Raw genomic sequence first — 19,602 nt, forward strand, 5'->3', positions numbered from 1 at the left:
ATCTTGGAGATTCCAGGCCACAGGGAGGTTAGGCTGGCCTCAACCAGAGCCAGGGCTTTTTTGGCTGTGGCTCCGATCTGGTGGAACGCTCTGTCACAAGAGACTAGGGCCTTGTGGGACTTGACATCTTTCCACAGGGCCTGCAAGACAGAGCTGTTCCACCAGGCAGAAAGCTTGTGGAGCACTAATGAAATTCTATTTTACACTGGGTGGCCAGTGTAGAACCTGTGCTGAAAATCTTCGCCAATAAAGTGGTTTCCCAAATTGTTATGTACTGAGTTGAATAGGATCCAAACTGAAGCAGTCTGATTGGTCCTAGAACAATAGGATCCAAATTGCAGCAGTCTGATTAGTCCTAGAACAATAGGATTCAGAATGCAGCAGTCTGATTGGTCCTAGGACAATGCAGCAGTATGATTGGTTGGCAGGAACCACCCAATCCTGCTCCAGATAGAAGTGAATCCACAACCTGATTGGCTTACAGTAGAATTCCGGAATTAGCCAATCATGTGCAGCCCATTGTGTAAATAATGTATATAAAGCAGATACTGTGAGGGGACTTTCATTCATTCCTCCTCACCACTATGAGCTGAATAAAGAGCATGAAATCACTTTGCGACTCTGAGTATATTTCACTGGCGACGAAGATGGGATCCCGCTGAGCTGACTGCCACACACAGCACCGCAGCACCGCCACCTGCCGCACCGCTGCCTCGCACCGTGTATCCAGGCTTCAGCTCCGGGACACAAGGAACTCAGAATGGCAACCGACAGCAGCTTCTCGCCGTTCAACCCAGCATCTGGAGACTGGGAAGCGTACGCCTCCCGTTTCACCTTCCTTCTAGAAGCCAAGGGGGTCACCGACGAAGAAGACGCCAAGAAGAGGGCGATATTCTTCAGCGTCTGCGGAGAGGAGACGTTTGAAATCGCTCGGGCTCTCCTTGCGCCTGAAGACGTCGCTACTGTTCCATACAAAACAATAATGGAACAGCTGAAGGGGCACTTTTCGCCGCAGCCCTCAGTGGTGGCTCGTCGAAATGCCTTCTACGCAAAGCGACAAGCCCCTGGGGAAACCATAACTGGGTTTGTGACCTCTCTCCGCCAAGCCGCCCGGTTCTGCAACTTCTCAGAGCTGGAGAACATGCTTCGTGACCGCCTCGTCGGTGGCCTGAAGGATGAGAAGCTGCAACGACGCCTCTACGCTAAGAAGGATCTAACGTTCCAGGTCGCTCTGGAGGAGGCCCTGGCAACGGAAGCTGCCGAGAGGTCGACGCAAGAGGCACGGCCGAGCCTGCCATCCCAACCGAGGGTCCACCATGAAGACCTCACCGACGACTCAGGATCCGACAGGGAGGAGGTGCACCGAGTACAGCAGCGCACTCAAGCAGCGCACAGACCACAGCTGCCTCGACGAGAAGGAGGAAACTGCGCAAGGTGCGGGGAGAGTCACGAGAGGAGGACCTGCCGTTTCCGCAACGCAGAGTGCAGGCAGTGCAGAAAATCGGGACACATCGCCCGGGTGTGTTGGGCTCGGCCCACCCGACACCAGGCATCAGATGACCAACCCAAGAACCCCAGGTCCCGGGGCCCAACACACCAAGGCAACTCGACGGAGCTCACGGACTGCCAGGTATACCAGTTGCCCCACCCCAACGTAGAGAAAATTTATGTAGAGGTGCAGATAGAGGGGCCCCCATGCCGCATGGAGCTTGACACGGGTTCAACTCTATCCATAATCTCAGCAAGGACCTTAAGGAAACTGTGTCCTACTGGGGGTCCCAAACTCAGGCCGGCCCCATTCACCCTACGGGACTTCCAGAAACGTAAGGTCCCCACAATGGGGGTGGGGACCTTCAGGGTGCAATACCGAGGGCGGACGCGGCAACTGGACTTGCTTGTGGTCAAGGGCCCCTACATTAGCTTACTGGGATTGGCATGGTTTGGACCACTGGGGCTAGCTGTCACTGGGGTGAACCACACTAGCTTACAAGTGGACGTGGATGCCATATGCAAGGAATTTCCAGGGGTTTTCAATGGGAAATTGGGACAGTATATGGGCCCCCCCATTGCGCTACAGCTTGACCCCGCAGTACGACCGGTCAGGCTCAAGGCCCGCCGGGTCCCGTTCGCCTTGAAACCCCGTATAGACAAGGAATTGGACCGACTCGTGGAGCAAGGAGTGCTGGAGCCGGTGCCTAATGCCCCCTGGGAAACCCCAATCGTCACACCCGTCAAGCCTAATGGTTCGGTCCACATCTGCGCAGACTACAAATGTACCATAAACAAGGCCCTCACAGCCCATGCATACCCAGTGCCAGTGGTCAGCCATGTCCTTGCCACCCTGGCTGGGTCGAAAATTTTTGGCAAGCTGGACTTGGCCCAAGCATATCAACAGCTGCCAGTAGATGAGGCCACAGCAGAGGCACAGACGATTGTGACGCACAGAGGAGCGTTCAGGGTAAAGCGGCTGCAATTCGGGGTCAGCGTGGCACCAGGCATATTCCAGAATCTAATGGACTCGCTCCTTAAAGGGATTCCTGGCGTCACCCCCTTCTTTGATGATGTGTTGATTGCCGGGCCCACACCAGAGGAGTTTGAGGACCGCCTCCGCACCGTTCTGCACCGTTTCCAGACGGCGGGTCTCAAGGTGAAGCGGGAAAAATGTCTACTAGGAGTGCCTCAGGTGGACTTCCTGGGATTTATGGTGGACGCAGAAGGGGTCCACCCGACTGGGGACAAGGTACGGGCCATTTGTGATGCCCCAGCGCCCAAGAGCAAGACTGAACTTCAGGCCTTCTTGGGACTATTGAACTTTTACCATTCCTTCCTTCCCCACAAGGCGGCGGTAGCAGAGCCCCTACACAGACTCCTGGACAAGCGGGCCCCTTGGGTGTGGGGCCAGCGCCAGGAGGCCGCATTCCAGGCAGTCAAGGACTTGCTTGTCTCAAACTCTGTCTTGGCACACTTCGACGAGAGGCTGCCGGTGGTGCTAGCATGCGACGCCTCACCCTATGGCATTGGCGCTGTCCCGGATGGAAGAGAGGTACCAGTGGCGTACTTTTCCCAGACACTCAACGCAACCGAGCGGAACTACTCGCAAATCGACAAGGAGGGTCTGGCAATTGTGAAGGGAGTAAAAAAATTCCATGATTTCTTGTACGGGCGGCCCTTCACCGTGGTGACTGACCACAAGCCGTTGCTTGGCTTGTTTGCCCCCGAAAAGCAGACCCCCCAAGTGCTGTCTCCTCGCGTCCTCAGGTGGTCAATTTTCCTTGCCAGCTACCAGTACGCACTGATTCACCGACCTGGGAAGGCGATGGGCCATGCGGACGCCCTCAGCAGGCTACCACTACCTGAAACAGGCCCTGACCCAGCACCTGCACAAGAGGTTATGAGCCTGGAGCTGCTTCCCGACCGCCCCATTCAGGCACAAGAAGTTGCACACCATTCCAAGAAAGATAGGGTCATCTCCCGGGTCCTGGACTGGGTGTGGAGGGGATGGCCCAGCAGCAGCCCTGGGCCAGAATTCGCCGGCTACACAACCCGCAAAAATGAACTGTCGGCCCACAAGGGGTGCCTGTTATGGGGAAGCAGAGTTGTTGTTCCCCAGCCCCTCCGCAAAAGGGTCCTCACAGCCCTACATGAGACACATCCAGGGGTAGTAAGAATGAAGGCCCTTGCCAGGAGTTATGTGTGGTGGCCGGGGATCGATGGAGAGATAGAGGCCTGGGTCAAACACTGCCAGGCCTGCCAAGAATCCCGCCCAGATCCTCCAAGGGCCCCAGTCCAGTCCTGGGAGTCCGCCCGAGCACCATGGTCACGCCTGCATGTGGACTTCGCTGGCCCCTTTCAGGGGAAAACATTCTTCATAGTGGTGGACTCCTACACCAAATGGCTGGAAGTCGCACTGGTACCGTCCACTTCCACGTCCGCAGCCATCCGGGTACTACGCAGGCTGTTTGCAACCCACGGGCTCCCTAACACTCTCGTCTCAGACAACGGGACTGCATTTACGTCAGGAGAATTCCAAACCTTCACAGCGCAGAACGCCATCCGCCACATCCGTTCGGCGCCGTTCCATCCTGCCACCAATGGCCAAGCAGAACGCATGGTGCGGACCACCAAGGACACCCTTCGCCGCATGACGCAAGGGGATTGGGAGTACCGCCTTGCCACATTCCTTCTAGCACAGCACAGCACCCCCAGCTCAACGACTGGCCGGAGCCCCGCTGAACTACTAATGGGTCGGCGCCTGGCAATCAGATTGGACCGCCTTCACCCCGATAGAGCTCAGGATGAGGTAGTGGTGGTGGAAGGCAGGAACCCCCGGACCTTCGAGGCCCAGGACCCAGTGTACGCAAAGAATTTTGGGGCAGGCCCAGCATGGGTACCTGCCACAGTCACCAGGGTCACTGGCCCAGTGTCGTACGAGGTGCTAACGGATGGGGGGCAATGCTGGCGCCGCCACTGCGACCAGATACGGCGACGATTCCCGGGAGAAACCCAGGAGGAGGACAGGTCAGAGGAGTCCCAAGGGAACAGTGGGGCAGTGAGGCCCATAGAGCAGGAGGGGCCAGCAGGAGAGGCAGAATCAGTAAATACAGAGAGGACCCGTGAGGCCGAAAGGACACCGGAACCAGAACCACGACTGAGCGAGCCGGTTGCACCAGACCAAACAGCCCCATCACAGCCAGCATCCTTGGAACACGAGCCAGAACCTGGAGCCCGGACCAGGGAACACCCCAGGCCGCAACGCACATGTAGGCCGCCGGCATACCTTGAGGACTATGAATGCAACCTCCCGGGCAGGACTGGAACTTAGAGGGGAGGGGTGTTATGTACTGAGTTGAATAGGATCCAAACTGAAGCAGTCTGATTGGTCCTAGAACAATAGGATCCAAATTGCAGCAGTCTGATTAGTCCTAGAACAATAGGATTCAGAATGCAGCAGTCTGATTGGTCCTAGGACAATGCAGCAGTATGATTGGTTGGCAGGAACCACCCAATCCTGCTCCAGATAGAAGTGAATCCACAACCTGATTGGCTTACAGTAGAATTCCGGAATTAGCCAATCATGTGCAGCCCATTGTGTAAATAATGTATATAAAGCAGATACTGTGAGGGGACTTTCATTCATTCCTCCTCACCACTATGAGCTGAATAAAGAGCATGAAATCATTTTGCGACTCTGAGTATATTTCACAAATGCTCTATGGAGCAGTGATAAGGGGCATGGACCCAAATGCTAACAAAGCCTTAGAAATAGTGCAGAACAAATTTCTCAGGAAAGTGCTCTCGCTCCCCAACGGGACCCCAGCTGCTCTTATCCGTGTTGAAGCAGATGTGACAACAATATGGGCTAGAATTGACTATCTGTGTCTAAACTATGTGAAAAGACTCCAATCACTCTCGGAGGAGAGATTCCCCGCTATGTCCCACACTGAATGGGAACAGACCAAATGCTGGAAGGCCGGCACCCAAAGCCTCTTGTCCCAATATCAATTACAAGATCGTCAGGTGACCATGAAGATGGATAGGAGGAGCCTAAGAGATTGTCTCTTTAGGTCTGATGTAGAAAGGAATTTATCCACAGTTGCCTCTATCAAAAGTTCACTATGGTTCCCACTTATTAAAATGGAGAACACCCGAGCTAGATATCTGACAAAGCTCCCACTTGCTGTACTAAGAATCGCTTTTACAGAATTACGATTCCAATCGATGCCCTCGATGGTGTTGGATGGTTGGTACGGCAAAGTACAGTACGAGGAGAGACTTTGTATATGTGGGCAACCCTGTGTAGAGGATCTGTATTTATTGCAATGCCTGCTACATATAGATCCAAGAGACCGATTTATAAAACCCCTGCTTATGAATGGAATGCATGCTAACAGGGTGGAAAGGGTGAAATGGCTGCTGAACGATTCTGATGACTTTGTAACTATTAAAGTAGCACTATATGCATTGGCAGCTAAGAAGATCAGGAGAAAAGAGCTAGATAAAATAGCGGTCAACTGCAAAGGGGGTTCGGACATTTAAACAGGCATATTTTGCCTGAGATTTCCCTGCTATTCTATCTTATGCAACAAATAATTTCTAGGAGACTTGACCGTGGTCTATTGCACTTGCAGTGCTAAATGTTTTTATGGTTATTGCTGTTTTTCCTTTTGTTCCCCTTGTGAATGATGCCATGGGCTTTGGCTAGTGCAATAAAGTCTATGATGATGATGAATAAAGTTGTGGCCAAATTTTAATTCCATAACACTTTGTCAGAGTCATTATTCCTTTCTGCTGGTCCCTGGGGGCTGGGGCGGTCGCTGTCTGGTCACACAATGAGTTAACTCTCCCAGTTCTCCTCCTCCTAGCTGTTCACCACCCAGCTCTTCCCAACTTTTGTCTTCTGAACTATGTCCCTCTGCAAACCACTGTTCCAAATCTATACTGCCCCACTGCTCCTGGGAAGATTCAGGATTCTGAACAGGAGCAGGGGGAGGGGGAGGTGGAGGCTCCAACCATTCCTTCAGCACGGTCCCTGACAGACATAAAGAGGTCTCAGAGATCAGAGTATGCCCCTGAATGCTAGTTGCTGGGAATCACATGTGAAGATAGTCCTGTTGTGCTCATGTCCTGCTTTTTTGCTTCCCTTAAGCTTCCGGATGAATCATTGAATTGTAGAGTTGGAAGGGATTCTGAGGATCATTGAGTCTAACCCCCTGCAATGCAGCTGCCCCATACGGGGATCAAACCTAAGATCTTGGTGTTGCGTGGCAAGTTCTCGCCTCCCACCAGTAGAAATAAAGACATGTGATACCATTATTTTAGGTTAATGGGCTAACATTGGCCACAGCTTTATTGGTTACAGGTGATGAGCGGTATTGGCTTAGGCATTGGTCCTATCCAACTATCCTGCTTCAGCCTGTTTGCTTGAAGACCAGGAAGGGTTAACACCAGCAGGGGGAGCCCCGCTGATGCACATCAACTAGGGACTCCCCCGGCGTCACCGCTCGGGGGCGCGCTTTAGGCCCTGGCCTCCATAGGCTTCGGATGAGGCCACGCCCGCTGGAATCCTTTACCGGACTACCCTTCAATATCCGGGGGAGGTGAAGTGTTCCCCCCCAACAGATCTGCATAACAATACCCCTACCAATGCCTAACCGCCAAAACCAAAGTAGTTGTGACAATTTGCTATGAGGTAGGCGAAAAACCAAATGGCCAGTGACAATTTGCCAAGTGGAAAAAATTCCTACCAGGCCCCTTAACGGTGACCAACCGAGGTCCATAGCAAGGTCAGAAGGGGAACCTTAAAGGGTGGGAAGCCAGCCCCCACGTGCGTGTTGGGGGCGTGAAGCCCACAGCACCACCTCCTCCCGAGGGTCGGAAGTGGCTCTATCAGCACCATGCTCTAACCAACTGAGCTATCCTGTGAGAACAAGATGCTGGACTAGAAGTTCACTGGCCTGATCCAGCAAGCTCTTCTCATGTTCTTATCAAGGGCATTCTATAAGGCTTCAGCTGATCCATCAACCCACTTGAATTTATCTGAGCAATCAGTACATTGTGCTCCAAATATCCCAATGGAACCACTGCCCACATCTCTGCGGCTCTTTAGAACCACCCCAGCATATTGTCAGAGGCTTATAGAACTTTTCAAACCCACCAGGGCCAGGTGATCTGAAAAGCCAAGAAGGCTCCTCCCAGCCTCATATAATGGACCACTTGCTCCTGGTTCCTCAAACTGAGCAATGCGTTGCTTTCTAGAGGTTACACAACTATGGTTGCCAGGAATCTGAGTCTGCCTTGCAAGCCTGCTTTCTCTCAGCTGACATCCTTCAAAACCAGCCTCCTCTCAGTACAAAGAGGCTTTCTGATGCAGCAGGGCTTCTTCTTTGATAATTGGGGGCCAGGATTGGCTCAGAAATGGCTGCTTGCAGTCTTGCTCTGCCTCAGGTGTGGAGGTAAGTCCCACCTACCACCTTCCTTCCTAAAATCAGAGAAATCCCCAAGCTGCTTTTTGAGCTTTGATGGGTAGTTTGGGATGTTTCAGCAGGGACAACCTCTGAGAGGCTAACTCTGGAAGCCCAAAACAAACAAAGGATGACTATGGCTGCTACTGTGTTGGTAAATACCATCGCGGGGAAGAGGGGCTTACTTCAATATTAAAATGGTGTCTACAGCCAGCATATGCACATAACTCACCTTAAATATCCAGCATATTTGAATCTCCATAGATATGGTTCAATCTTTTGGAAAATAAATTTGCAGAAAACAAATCTGCAAACAAACAAAAACACACCTTTAAACCAGTGCTGATGGTTTGCTATGAAACCACAACAACAACAACAATAACAACAATAATAATAACAATAATTTATTATTTCTACCCCGCCCATCTGGCTGGGTTTCCCCAGCCACTCTGGGCGGCTTCCAACAAAACGCTAAAATACAATAACCTATTAAACATTAAAAGCTTCCCTAAACAAGGCTGTCTTCAGATGTCTTCTAAAAGTTTGGTAGCTATTTTTCTTTTTGACATCTGGTAGGAGGGCATTCAACAGGGTGGGTGCCACTACCAAGAAGGCCCTCTGCCTGGTTCCCCATAACGTGGCTTCTCGCAGCGAGGGAACCGCCAGAAGGCCCTCGGCACTGGACCTCAGTGTCCGGGCAGAACAATGAGGGTGGAGACGCTCCTTCAGGTATACTGAACAGAGGCCATTTAGGGCTTTAAAGGTCAGCACCAACACTTTGAAACGTACTGGGAGCCAGTGTAAGCCTTTCAAGACCAGTGTTATATGGTCTCGGCGGCCGCTCCCAGTCACCAGTCTAGCTGCCGCATTCTGGATTAGTTGTAGTTTCCGGGTGACCTTCAAAGGTAGCCCCACATAGAGTGCATTGCAGTAGTCGAAGTGAGAGATAACTAGAGCATGCACCACTCTGGCGAGACAGTCTGCAGGCAGGTAGGGTCTCAGCCTGCGTATCAGATGGAGCTGATAAACAGCTGCCCTGGACACAGAATTGATCTGTACCTCCATGGACAGCTGTGAGTCCAGAATGACTCCCAGGCTGCGCACTTGGTCCTTCAGGACCAGGGAGTCCTCCACACCTGCCCGCCTCCTGTCCCCCCAAAACAGTACTTCTGTCTTGTCAGGATTCAACCTCAATCTGTTAGCCGCCATCCATCCTCCAACCGCCTCCAGACACTCACACAGGACCTTCACCGCCTTCACTGGTTCTGATTTGAAAGAGTGGTAGAGCTGGGTATCATCCGCATATTGATGGACATCCAGCCCAAACCCCCTGTTGCTCTCTTCCAGTGGCTGGATGGAGATGTTGAAAAGCATGGGGAAGGGACAGAACCCTGAGTCATCCCACAAGTGTGAGCCCAGGAGTCTGAACACTCATCCCCCCCCCCACTTTCTAGACATGGCCCAGGAGGAAGGAGCGGAACCACTGTATGACAGTGCCCCCAGCTCCCAGCCCCTCTAGACAGTAACACAACACATGATATACCTCCCTCAGAAGCATTTCTAATTTCACCTTCCCACTTTATGCCAAAGTAGACTGTGAATTGGTGGTAGCAAAGGGACTAGTAGTTTCCCATTCTGCAACAGGGATGACCTTAGGCTACAAAACTCCCACCTGTGTCCTTGTTGCTAGGCTCTGCTAAGTGCAAGGCTATGAGCAATGCAGGTGGGGTACCAGCTGTTAGATTGCTACAGGGAAGTAACTAGGCTTTAAAATTTTCATGGAACTTTTCTCCCCTCTGGAAGCATCCTCTCTACAAAGACCAAGTTGGCATTGAAGGGGAGGGATTAGGGCTGGATCTACATGGACCTGTTTAACGTTATCCCCCCCCACCCCCATTAGAACAATATTAGAGACATTGTTCCAAAACAATACTTGACAATGATAACATTTTTTTTTTTTTACCTTTCTCTCTCCTTTTTTGGTCAAATGTAAGTAATGCTGTTTCTGTACCTGCTGCTGGCTGCTTGCTCTGCCCTGCCCTTTGCTGTCACATTTTAATTATCTCTCCCTCCCTGAACCCTGTCCCTCAAATACCATGAGAGGGGGATTGGAGTTTGAATGCAGCAAAAATAGGGTAAAACACCATACAGGGACATATGAGCAGTGTTTCACCAATATAGCAGCATAAAATGATTAAAAATTAAGCGATTTGTCGTGTTCTGAAGGCAAAGGAAGGACTGGACCCTGATTAATACAATAGACACGAGGCTTGACGAGCAAGACCTTTGGGAGAAAGTTTGCTTGCCACACCCTGGCCCAGGCCATTTTTATTACCAAAAGAACTTTTACACAGTGTTTGTAAGAACCAATCAGATTTCCTCTGAGCATTTCAAAAATCCCCACGTGGGGACAAAGTCAGATCAGAGGAAGCCTCTTAACTACAAAGAACTACTTCCTATTTGAGCATGCAGGCTAAATAAACAGGAATCAAGGAGGAATGCATTCATCAAACCCCGGAGGTAATAAACCATAGGAAAGGAAGGACAGGCATTTTACCACCTCCTTGTTAACTCTGTTTCCTGGCCCTAAGATTAACAAAAGCTACATCAAAGCTACCTCCTTATCTTGCCTGGTAAGCAACTGGTCTGTGTAGAATGCTTATACAGTGGTACCTTGGGTTACATACACTTCAGGTTACATACGCTTCAGGTTACAGACTCCGCTAACCCAGAAATAGTGCTTCAGGTTAAGAACTTTGCTTCAGGATGAGAACAGAAATTGCACGGCGGCGGCGCGGCAGCAGCAGGAGGCCCCGTTAGCTAAAGTGGTGCTTCAGGTTAAGAACAGTTTCAGGTTAAGAACGGACCTCCGGAACCAATTAAATACTTAACCTGAGGTACCACTGTACATGACTGTCAGGCATAGAGAAAATGGGGCAGAGATGAAGACTTGTGGGGTTGAATCAGAAATCGTGTCAATGACTCAAACCCAGTCAAAACAATGCTTTCTCTGCTGACACAATGGCTTGCTTCATTTTTCATAATTCCTCATAGCAATCCCACATGACCACCACAGCGATTAAAAAAGACAAAGTAATAACACATTAGGAACGTAAATAGCAGGACATCATGTGTCCATCTAGCTTATCAAAAGCATTCCTTAACCCTTCCTTAATGTTAAAAACCATGATTGTAGATTGTAACCCTGGGTTGCACATGGAGAGGTTGGTGCCTGTTTTGCTACATTAGATTCTGCAACCTGGGGTTGATTTCTGGGAAAGGCTGACTTGCCAATCGGGCCTCTGCAGCAGCCTTACTGGGGCTAAATTGCTCTAGGGCTTGATTTTTAACTGATTCACCATTTAGAAAAAGTTATGTTAGGTCTTGTCTTCACTGATGGAAAGAAGAAAGAGTCCCTAACAGAGAGGAATGGCAAACTAAGCTGTTAGACTATGCTGAAATGGCAAAACTGACTGGGAAACTCAGAGACCAAGAAGACAAGAAATTCAAGGAAGGATGGGAGAAATTTATAATTGATTTAGCAGACCACTGTAAGCAGATGAAAACATTAGCAGGATTTAAATCTCACTTGTAATGTAACAAATATCATGGATAATATGGATTGATATAAAACATAGACTATGAAATAATATGCAGTTGGAAATGTTGACAATAGGACTTGTGGAAGTGATGTGTATGTGTGGGAGGGGGAGTCACAAGATTAAGAGAAATCTCATTTTAGGGATATGTATTTGGCATTGCAATTATTTTTTCATTTGTAAAATCAAATCACAATGTTGTTTTTTAAAGATATTGTCTTCACTGTTCACTAATGTTTTCTTTCTGTTTCCCCCTCCCTCCTTCCACCCTTTGATGAAGTTGCCACAGCAGTATCAGAAAAATGGCATACTCTGCGCCATCTGTGGATTACATGTCTAGGAGTCTGGATGTTAGTGATGGTGGTGGATGGTAAAGAAATTATGCATGCGAGGACTCCATTGTTCGCACGCAAGCCTTTCGTAGTGCTATGGAATGCACCAACCAGACTGTGCCAGCTGCGGTACAAGGTGGATTTAGACCTTAGAACTTTTAAAATTCATGCAAATCCCAATGACGATTTGAGTGGCTCCACTGTGACAATATTTTATCACAATCGCTTGGGCTACTACCCCTATTTAAAGAGCCCTGTTAAGCCCATCAATGGAGGAATACCACAGCGCGGAAACCTTTACAAGCACATTGCCAAAGTCAAGTCTGATCTCAAAAAGGCCATACCTATGAATCAATTCCAGGGACTTGGAGTCATTGACTGGGAAGACTGGAAGCCCCAGTGGATGAGGAACGTGGGCACTAGAAATATGTACAAAATTTGGTCTCTCGAACCTATTAGAAAGGAGAATCCTCACTGGTCTAGTTTCAGAATCAGGAGCGCCGCCAAGCAAGCATTTGAAAAGGCAGGGGAGACATTTATGAAGAACACCCTTATCCAAGTGAAAAGAATGAGACCAAAGGGACTCTGGGGTTACTATGTATACCCGGAATGCCATAATTATAATTTCATGGAGCATCCTGATAAATACACAGGAAAATGTGAAAAGCTAGACTTGAAATTGAACGACCGTCTGCTTTGGTTATGGAAAGAAAGCACTGCCCTATATCCTTCCGTATACCTGCAGGACAGGCTGCAGTCAAGTCGGAACTCTCAGAGATTTGTGCGCTATCGGGTTATGGAAGCAATGCGTGTTGCTACTATGGCTAGAAAGGACTATGCCTTGCCTGTTTTTGTGTATTCTAGGCCATTTTATGCCAGAACGTTCAGCCCTTTGACAGAGGTAAGGGGAAAGGCATAGACTAGAATCTATAAACCTCCCAGAACCAGCTTAAACATTACTGTTGAGCTGATTGTATACACGTGAAAGCTCCAATGTTAGAGAAAGGAATTCATGCAAGATCCTAGGACAACTTCTGTCACTAAGTAGGCAATGCCCTGAAACCAGAACTCCCTGCTCCAGAGAGTGAACTAGTATCCTTTGGGCTCCAAAAGTGCAGTAGTCTCACAAGTAGACACTCTCTTGAACAGTTGTTGCCTTGCAAGGGACTTTCCTGCAGATTGCTCTTACAGAGGGGCCACTTACGAAGGAGCACTTTGCAGGATGGAAGCTCCCGGCTCTCAGCAGGTTTTTTTTTTTTTTAGCTGAAACATTTGTCCTGCTCCCCAAAGCAATTTAATGCAGCTTCCAGGGCAGGCTGGGTTGTCCCCAAAATGATCCAGGGTGGGTTGGCCTGAGCTGAACCTCCACAATCATATATGTTAAGGTTGCTATATTTCAAAAAGTGAAAATCCAGACACAAAAGTTGTTAAGCGTTTCTTCTTCTTCTTCTTCTTCTTAATTTGGCTAAAGTTTCTGAGCTGCTTTTTTTTTTGCCAAATTTCTCCAAAAATATATTGAGTTTTTGAGGTATTTTTAAGGAAAATCGCCGAAATAACAACACTTCCGACATGAGTTGCCATATGTCCGGGGTTTTGGGAATTCCACCTGGACGAATCCTGGATATGTCCGGGAAAGGAAAACCTGGACGTATAGCAGCCCCAATATATGTGTACTATAAGACATATACATAGACATTTAAACCACAAATATATGCATTTAAACCATAAACACTCTAAAAAGAAATATACTGTCATGGTGAGCAGAGCAGGACTAAGCACTCTCTTCCCTAAATTCACAATACACACACAGGTGCCAGATTCTCTGGACAATATTGAGGGGGCTCTGCCCTTTCAAAAAAAAGAGATGGGGGTGTCAAAGTGCTCCTCCAGGAGCCGATGCCTTTAAACACACCAGAAATTTCTTCATGTGGTGATGAAAAGTTGGCAACAGCAGAAAGTGTGTTTGTGTGTGTGTGTCATATTTCTAGTGGGAGAGAGTTCCTCAGCAGAGCACCACAGCGAAGTTCTACAGCCATAACTGACAATGAGCTATGTGAGTTGGCTGCATGATGTGCCACAGTCACAGGACCACAACAGGGCCTCTGCTGTAGATAGTACCACATAATGGCAGAGGCAAGCATTCAAGTATTTTGGGCCCAGGAACCTACTTTAGAGACCAAAGTCCGAACGCTGGGCCTGCTTGCATCCCGGTACTGTTCTTTAAGGATTGGCGAGGTCCATTCCCAAATCGCAATGCTACCCAGAAGCCTGGCAGTCCCATTTTACACCACCTCCCAGCGCAGGAACTCCTTTTGAAGTCTCCAGACAGCCTTCCAGTGTTGGGTCCTTGAATACCGCCCAATCTATGCACCTGATCCTTCTGGAAGAGTTCGGCCTCATCCAGCATGGAGCCAAGTACTGCCCACCACCAGCACTTTCATCTCGACAGAGTTCAGTCTCAATTCATTGGCCCTTACCCAGCTCATTGCTGCACCCAGACTCCGATCCAGCAACTGCACATCCTCTCCTGAATAAGAGCTGGACATCACTCACATACTGTTGACATGGCGACTTTTCCCAACAGGTTCACAGAGTTGTAGAAAAGCACAGGGCCGGAGGTGGCATGGGAGCTCACAGTAGAATCGTAGAGTTGGAAGGGACCCTGAGGATTGTCGAGCAGCCCAACCCCCTTCAATGCAGGAATATGCAGTTGCCAGGATCAAACCAGCAACCTTGGCACGGGGTGAGCTCCCGTTGCTTGGTCTCTGCTCTTGGCAACCTAGCAGTTCGAAAGCACACAGTGCAAGTAGATAAATAGGTACCACTCCAGCGGGAAGGTAAATGGTGTTTCCGTGTGCTGCTCTGGTTCACCAGAAGTGGCTTAGTCATGCTGGCCACATGACCCGGAAGCTGTACGCCGGCTCCCTCGGCCAGTAAAGTGAGATGAGTGCCGCAACCCCAGAGTCGCCTGCGACTGGACCTAACGGTCAGGGGTCCCTTTACCTTTACCTTTACCTATCCTGGTCATTCGGATTGATCCCACACTCTTGAATTTGCTGCATGTTTTCACAGGAGATAGACATTAGCCTTTGTTTGTAAAAGAGGGTTGGCAGTGTTGTAGAAAACGGGATTATACCCTCTGGTGTGCACATTCCTACCAGTGAAATCTCTGGCAAACAGGTGTTGCAAGGGGGGTGGGTTGTAGTGTTCAAAAAACCTGTTTCTTTAGTGGTTTCTGCAACGGTGAACCAAAAAAGGCAAAGAAAAGCAAAACGAGTGTGTATATTATTATTATTATTATTATTATTATTATTATTATTATTATTATTATTATTATTATTATTATTTCTATATCACCCTTCATCGAAGGATCATGGAATGGTTTACAATATAAAAACACAAAAATACACACCATAGTAATAAACAAAAGCTATACCCGCCCCCCAACACAGTTTAAAAGGCCATAGATCCTTTAATTAGCCAAAGCCCTGGGAGAAGAAGGCTACTGCTTGGTGCCTAAAACTATGTAATGAAGGTGCCATGTGAGCATCCCTGAGGAGAGTGCTCCACAAGGAGGGAGCCACCACAAAAAAGGCCCGTTCTTGTGTTGTCGCTCTCTGGACCTCTCGTGTAGGAGGCACATGAAGAAGAGCTTCAGGTTATGATCGCAGGTTGGTTCATATGGGGACATCACAGCAGTGCCTTACCTTTGCCTCTTGGTTATTATGCATGTTCCTGCTTTACTTTTCAGGAAGACTTGGTGAATACAATTGGTGAGAGTGCAGCATTGGGGGCTGCAGGAGTCGTCCTGTGGGGAAACCATCGGTATGCCCTAAGTAAAGTAAGTGAATTAAGAAAATGAATTTGATTTTGCAAGAATTCTTGGGTAACCTCTCATCTTCTTCTCTCCCCACCCCTGTGTATTCATTTGGTTTTTTTACATATACAGTGGTATCTCGGGTTACATACGCTTCAGGTTACATATGCTTCAGGTTACACACTCCGCTAACCCAGAAATAGTGCTTCAGGTTAAGAACTTTGCTTCAGCATAAGAACAGAAATCGGTTTCTGGCGGCACGGCGGCAGCAGAAGGCCTCATTAGCTAAAGTGGTGCTTCAGGTTAAGAACAGTTACAGGTTAAGAATGGACCTCTGTAACGAATTAAGTACTTAACCTGAGGTACCACTGTAATACAGTAAAAAACCAAACTGGTCTAAAGAGTAATAATAATAATAATAATAATAATAATAATAATAATAATAATGTAAAGCAGAAAAAGAAACAAAAAGATGTAACAGAAGAAGAAAGGGGGGAGAAAGAAGAAAGAAAAATAAAATAAAATAATAGAACAGAACAGAACAGCAGCAAGAACAACACAAAATCTATCACAATTGTATCTTAATGTTCAGTGCACATACAGGGAAGTAAATCCTCCCAGCTCTCAGCTGGGAGCTTCCCCCTTCCTCAACCTCACACCTTGAGGTTTCTTGCCTGCCTTCCTCTTCTGTCCAACACCTCTCTGTATGTATCTTTTTACCCCAAATATAAGTCTTCAGCAGTGCTTTTTTAAAAAAAGGAAAATGGGTGCCAGTAATCACCATGAAGTAAGGGCCACACTTTTTAACAACAAAAAAGAGGTGCCGGTGCTGCATAGCCTTGAGTACCCTCTGAAAAAAAGCTCTGGGCTTCAGAAAATAAAACTGACATATGAGTAAGATAAACAGAGGGCTCTCAAGAATTCAAAATCATAAAAAGAACCAAAAAAAAGTAAAGAAGAAAAGAGATTCTTCAAAGAGCTGATTTTCGTGGTGAAAGCTCTGGGGCAGAAAGAAAGAAAGAAAGAAAGAAAGAAAGAAAGAAAGAAAGAAAGAAAGAAAGAAGCAAGCTCTGGGGCAGAAAGAAAGAAAGAAAGAAAGAGAGAGAGAGAGAGAGAGAGAGAGAGAGAGAGAGAGAGAGAGAAGGGGGGAGAGCTCAGAAAGAGCAGGGCAAAGTGTAAATGCAGAGAAGCCCTTAGTATACCACCTGAATGTGACAATCTTGGTGGCTCAACTGAGTGGGCTCTCCTACTAGGCAAACCTATATACCTACACGTCGTGGTGGTGTCAAGGTAAAGGTGATGGGACCCCTGACCATTAGGTCCAGTCGTGGCCAACTCTGGGGTTGCAGTGCTCATCTTGCTTTATTGGCTGAGGGAGCCGGCGTACAGCTTCCAGGTCATGTGGCCAGCATGACGAAGCCGTTTCTGGAGAACCAGAGCAGCACATGGAAACACTGTTTACCTTCCCGCCGGAGCGGTACCTATTGATCTATTTGCACTGAGTGCTTTCGAACTCCTAGGTTGGCAGGAGCAGGGACCGAGCAACGCGAGCTCACCCCGTCGCGGGGATTCAAACTGCTGACTTTCCGATCGGCAAGCCCTAGGCTCTGTGGTTTAACCCACAGCGCCACCCGCATCCCGTGGTGGTGTCAACAGATCTGGAAATTACAGAAAAAGATGAGGAGCAAAATGAAGAACCCATTTTGCTGCTTTCCTCCCTACCATAGGGCTGTAGAAACATACAGATAAATAAATAATAATGAGATTTAGGGAATCCCCCCCCCCATTCCCTTCTTTGCCATGGACACATTCCTTGATCACTCAGACAAGTATCTGTCCTGGTCATTTGGCAATAGAGATGCAATCTGCAACCCAATATTCCAGTTTATATGGGAGTGAGCCACTGTGGACCCTGTGGGGTTTACTTCCCTGTAGATGTGCAAGGTATCGCTCTGCCACTAAGCCTGTTGTTGTCTTTGTTTTCTTTTAGGAAAGCTGCTTGCAACTGAAAAGCTATATAAGTGGTCCCTTGGGACGTTACATCATTAATGTGACTTCTGCGGCCACGTTCTGCAGCAAAACTCTCTGCAACATGAATGGAAGATGCGTTCGTAGAAACAGTGAATTGGATGCTTATCTGCATTTGCCTTCTCACCGTTATAAGATTGTCTTCGATAGCTCCGATGCAAGAAAAGTCCTCGTGAAAGGATATCTGAGGCAGAAGGATAGAAAGGCCCTGAAAAGCAGTTTCATCTGCCACTGTTACCAGGGATGGAAGGGGTCGGCTTGCAAGTGGCCTTCGTCCTCAAAAGGGTGAAAACCATACTGACAATAAAGGCAATTCAGTCTCTCTTACTCAATATTGCACTGTTCCGCTTTTGATTATTTTTATTCATCTGTTTATTTAAAATATTTTATAGCTCGTTTGTAACCCATTGCAATAGCAATGGGTTAAAAATGTGGTATATATTACATGCCGGCCAAGTGCCCCGTTTTAAGCGGGTGGCGCTGTGGTCTAAACCACTGAGCCTCTTGGGCTTGTCGATTGGAAGGACAGCGGTTTGAATCCCCATGACGGGGTGAGCTCCTGTTGCTCTGTCCCTGCTCCTGCCAACCTAGCATTTTGAAAGCACGTCAAAATTCAAGTAGATAAATAGGTACCACTGTGGCGGGAAATGAAACGACGTTTCTGTGTCCTCTGGTTTCCATCACAGTGTCCTGATGCACTAAAAGCGGTTTAGTCATGCTGGCTACATGACCTGGAAAGCTGTCTGCAGACAAACGTCGGCTCCCTTAACCTGAAAAGCGAGATGAACGCCGCACCCCACAGTCACCTTTGACTGGACTTAACCGTCCAGGGGCCCTTTACCTTTACCTTTAAGCAGGGCTACCCTGCTTTCCTTGAAAGTGCCCTGGGCTCTTCCTTCATCACGGGCACCTCAATTTTGCGTGGCCTGTGGATGGAGACTGTAAAAGCAGCTTCTGGGATGGCAGCTGCATTGGTGCCTTCCAACATGGCACCAGCATTTGCTACATCTCCCATCAGCCCCTGGGAGAGGGGCCCAAATGTCTGTGTGTGTAAAGGGGAGGAGCCTCAGCCTTCCTCTGCCAACCATGTGAGTAGCTCATGCCTGGGGTGGGGTTCAGGAAGTGGCTTCCTTCTAGCTCAGGGGTGGCGTGCGAGTGGGCCAAGGCAGTCCAACAGGGATGAGTCCATCACATCTTTCTTGACAGCAAAGAAAACTACAAGAAATAGGCAGAGGTGCTAAGCTCCAGCAAATGTTTCAGTGAAAAGATATGCCTAAAGTTGGTGCCTCAAACTCATCAGAATCAGCACTACCCATATATCAGAGGGCCAAGGGTAGCACAACTGAGCAGGGAATCACCCCTCCATAACATATCTCAGGGGGCTTCAGAATCATCAAGAGGGCCTCTCCCACAGATCTTAATATGCAGGCAGACACTCGTTCAAGTAATCAGGTCTCAAGTTGTACAAGACTTTATAAGTCAGCAGCTTGTTGTCACCTAGCCATGTCCCTGTCTGACATATTTAATGGTTGAAATGGACACCAAATTTACTTTTCCAGCTGGACAAATCACAGATCATGCTTTTGATAATAGTCCTTCCCTGTTCAGATAGCATCGGAGGGCCACCGGAATATGGGACATTCTGTGCAGCATTCAGCTGATCTTTTAGGCCATTTGGATTTATCTGAAAGTCAGTACACTGTGTGCCGAAAAGCCCAAGGAACTTCTGCCCACACCTCTGTTGCTCTTCGGAGCCATCCCAGCATATTGGCAGAGGTGTCCTCTACCTTTCAAGATCCCCCGGGATGAAGCGAGAAGCCAACAAGGTTCCTCCCAGCCTTATACAATGGATGTATTGCTAATTG

The 19,602-nt window shown here is 48.4% G+C and overlaps 1 protein-coding gene and 2 long non-coding RNA genes across 3 annotated transcripts in view; 1 reads left to right on the forward strand and 2 right to left on the reverse strand.

The window, feature by feature from the left end:
* Positions 1–15,682, reverse strand: part of LOC308581401 — a 31,830-nt gene extending 16,148 nt beyond the window's left edge. Inside the window, exons 1-3 of the long non-coding RNA XR_014005055.1 lie at positions 15,600–15,682; positions 15,051–15,127; positions 8,194–8,268 (exon numbers count right to left, since the gene is read on the reverse strand). This is a non-coding gene — a long non-coding RNA (uncharacterized lncRNA). The remainder of the gene's footprint in view (positions 1–8,193; positions 8,269–15,050; positions 15,128–15,599) is intronic.
* Positions 1–19,602, reverse strand: part of LOC308581388 — a 308,379-nt gene that overhangs the window by 163,358 nt on the left and 125,419 nt on the right. The gene's annotated exons all lie outside the window — the stretch shown is intronic.
* LOC308580752 (hyaluronidase-1-like) lies at positions 7,687–18,069 on the forward strand. Its single transcript, XM_081182888.1, has 4 exons — positions 7,687–7,952; positions 11,841–12,793; positions 15,644–15,733; positions 17,700–18,069. Exons 1-4 carry the CDS (start codon positions 7,769–7,771, stop codon positions 18,024–18,026), a joined length of 1,554 nt encoding a protein of 517 aa, XP_081039014.1. The 5' UTR covers positions 7,687–7,768; the 3' UTR covers positions 18,027–18,069.

This window comes from Podarcis bocagei (assembly GCF_964188305.1).
Source record: "Podarcis bocagei genome assembly, chromosome: 2".
In the NCBI taxonomy this organism is placed as follows: domain Eukaryota; kingdom Metazoa; phylum Chordata; class Lepidosauria; order Squamata; family Lacertidae; genus Podarcis; species Podarcis bocagei.

Coding starts and splice junctions, on each gene's coding strand:
- LOC308580752 (XM_081182888.1), top strand. CDS start 7,769: ATGGTTGCCAGGAATCTGAGTCTGCCTTGCAAGCCTGCTTTCTCTCAG. Junction 7,953..11,840: donor GCTCTGCCTCAGGTGTGGAG/GTAAGTCCCACC, acceptor CCTTTGATGAAG/TTGCCACAGCAGTATCAGAA. Junction 12,794..15,643: donor CGTTCAGCCCTTTGACAGAG/GTAAGGGGAAAG, acceptor TTTACTTTTCAG/GAAGACTTGGTGAATACAAT.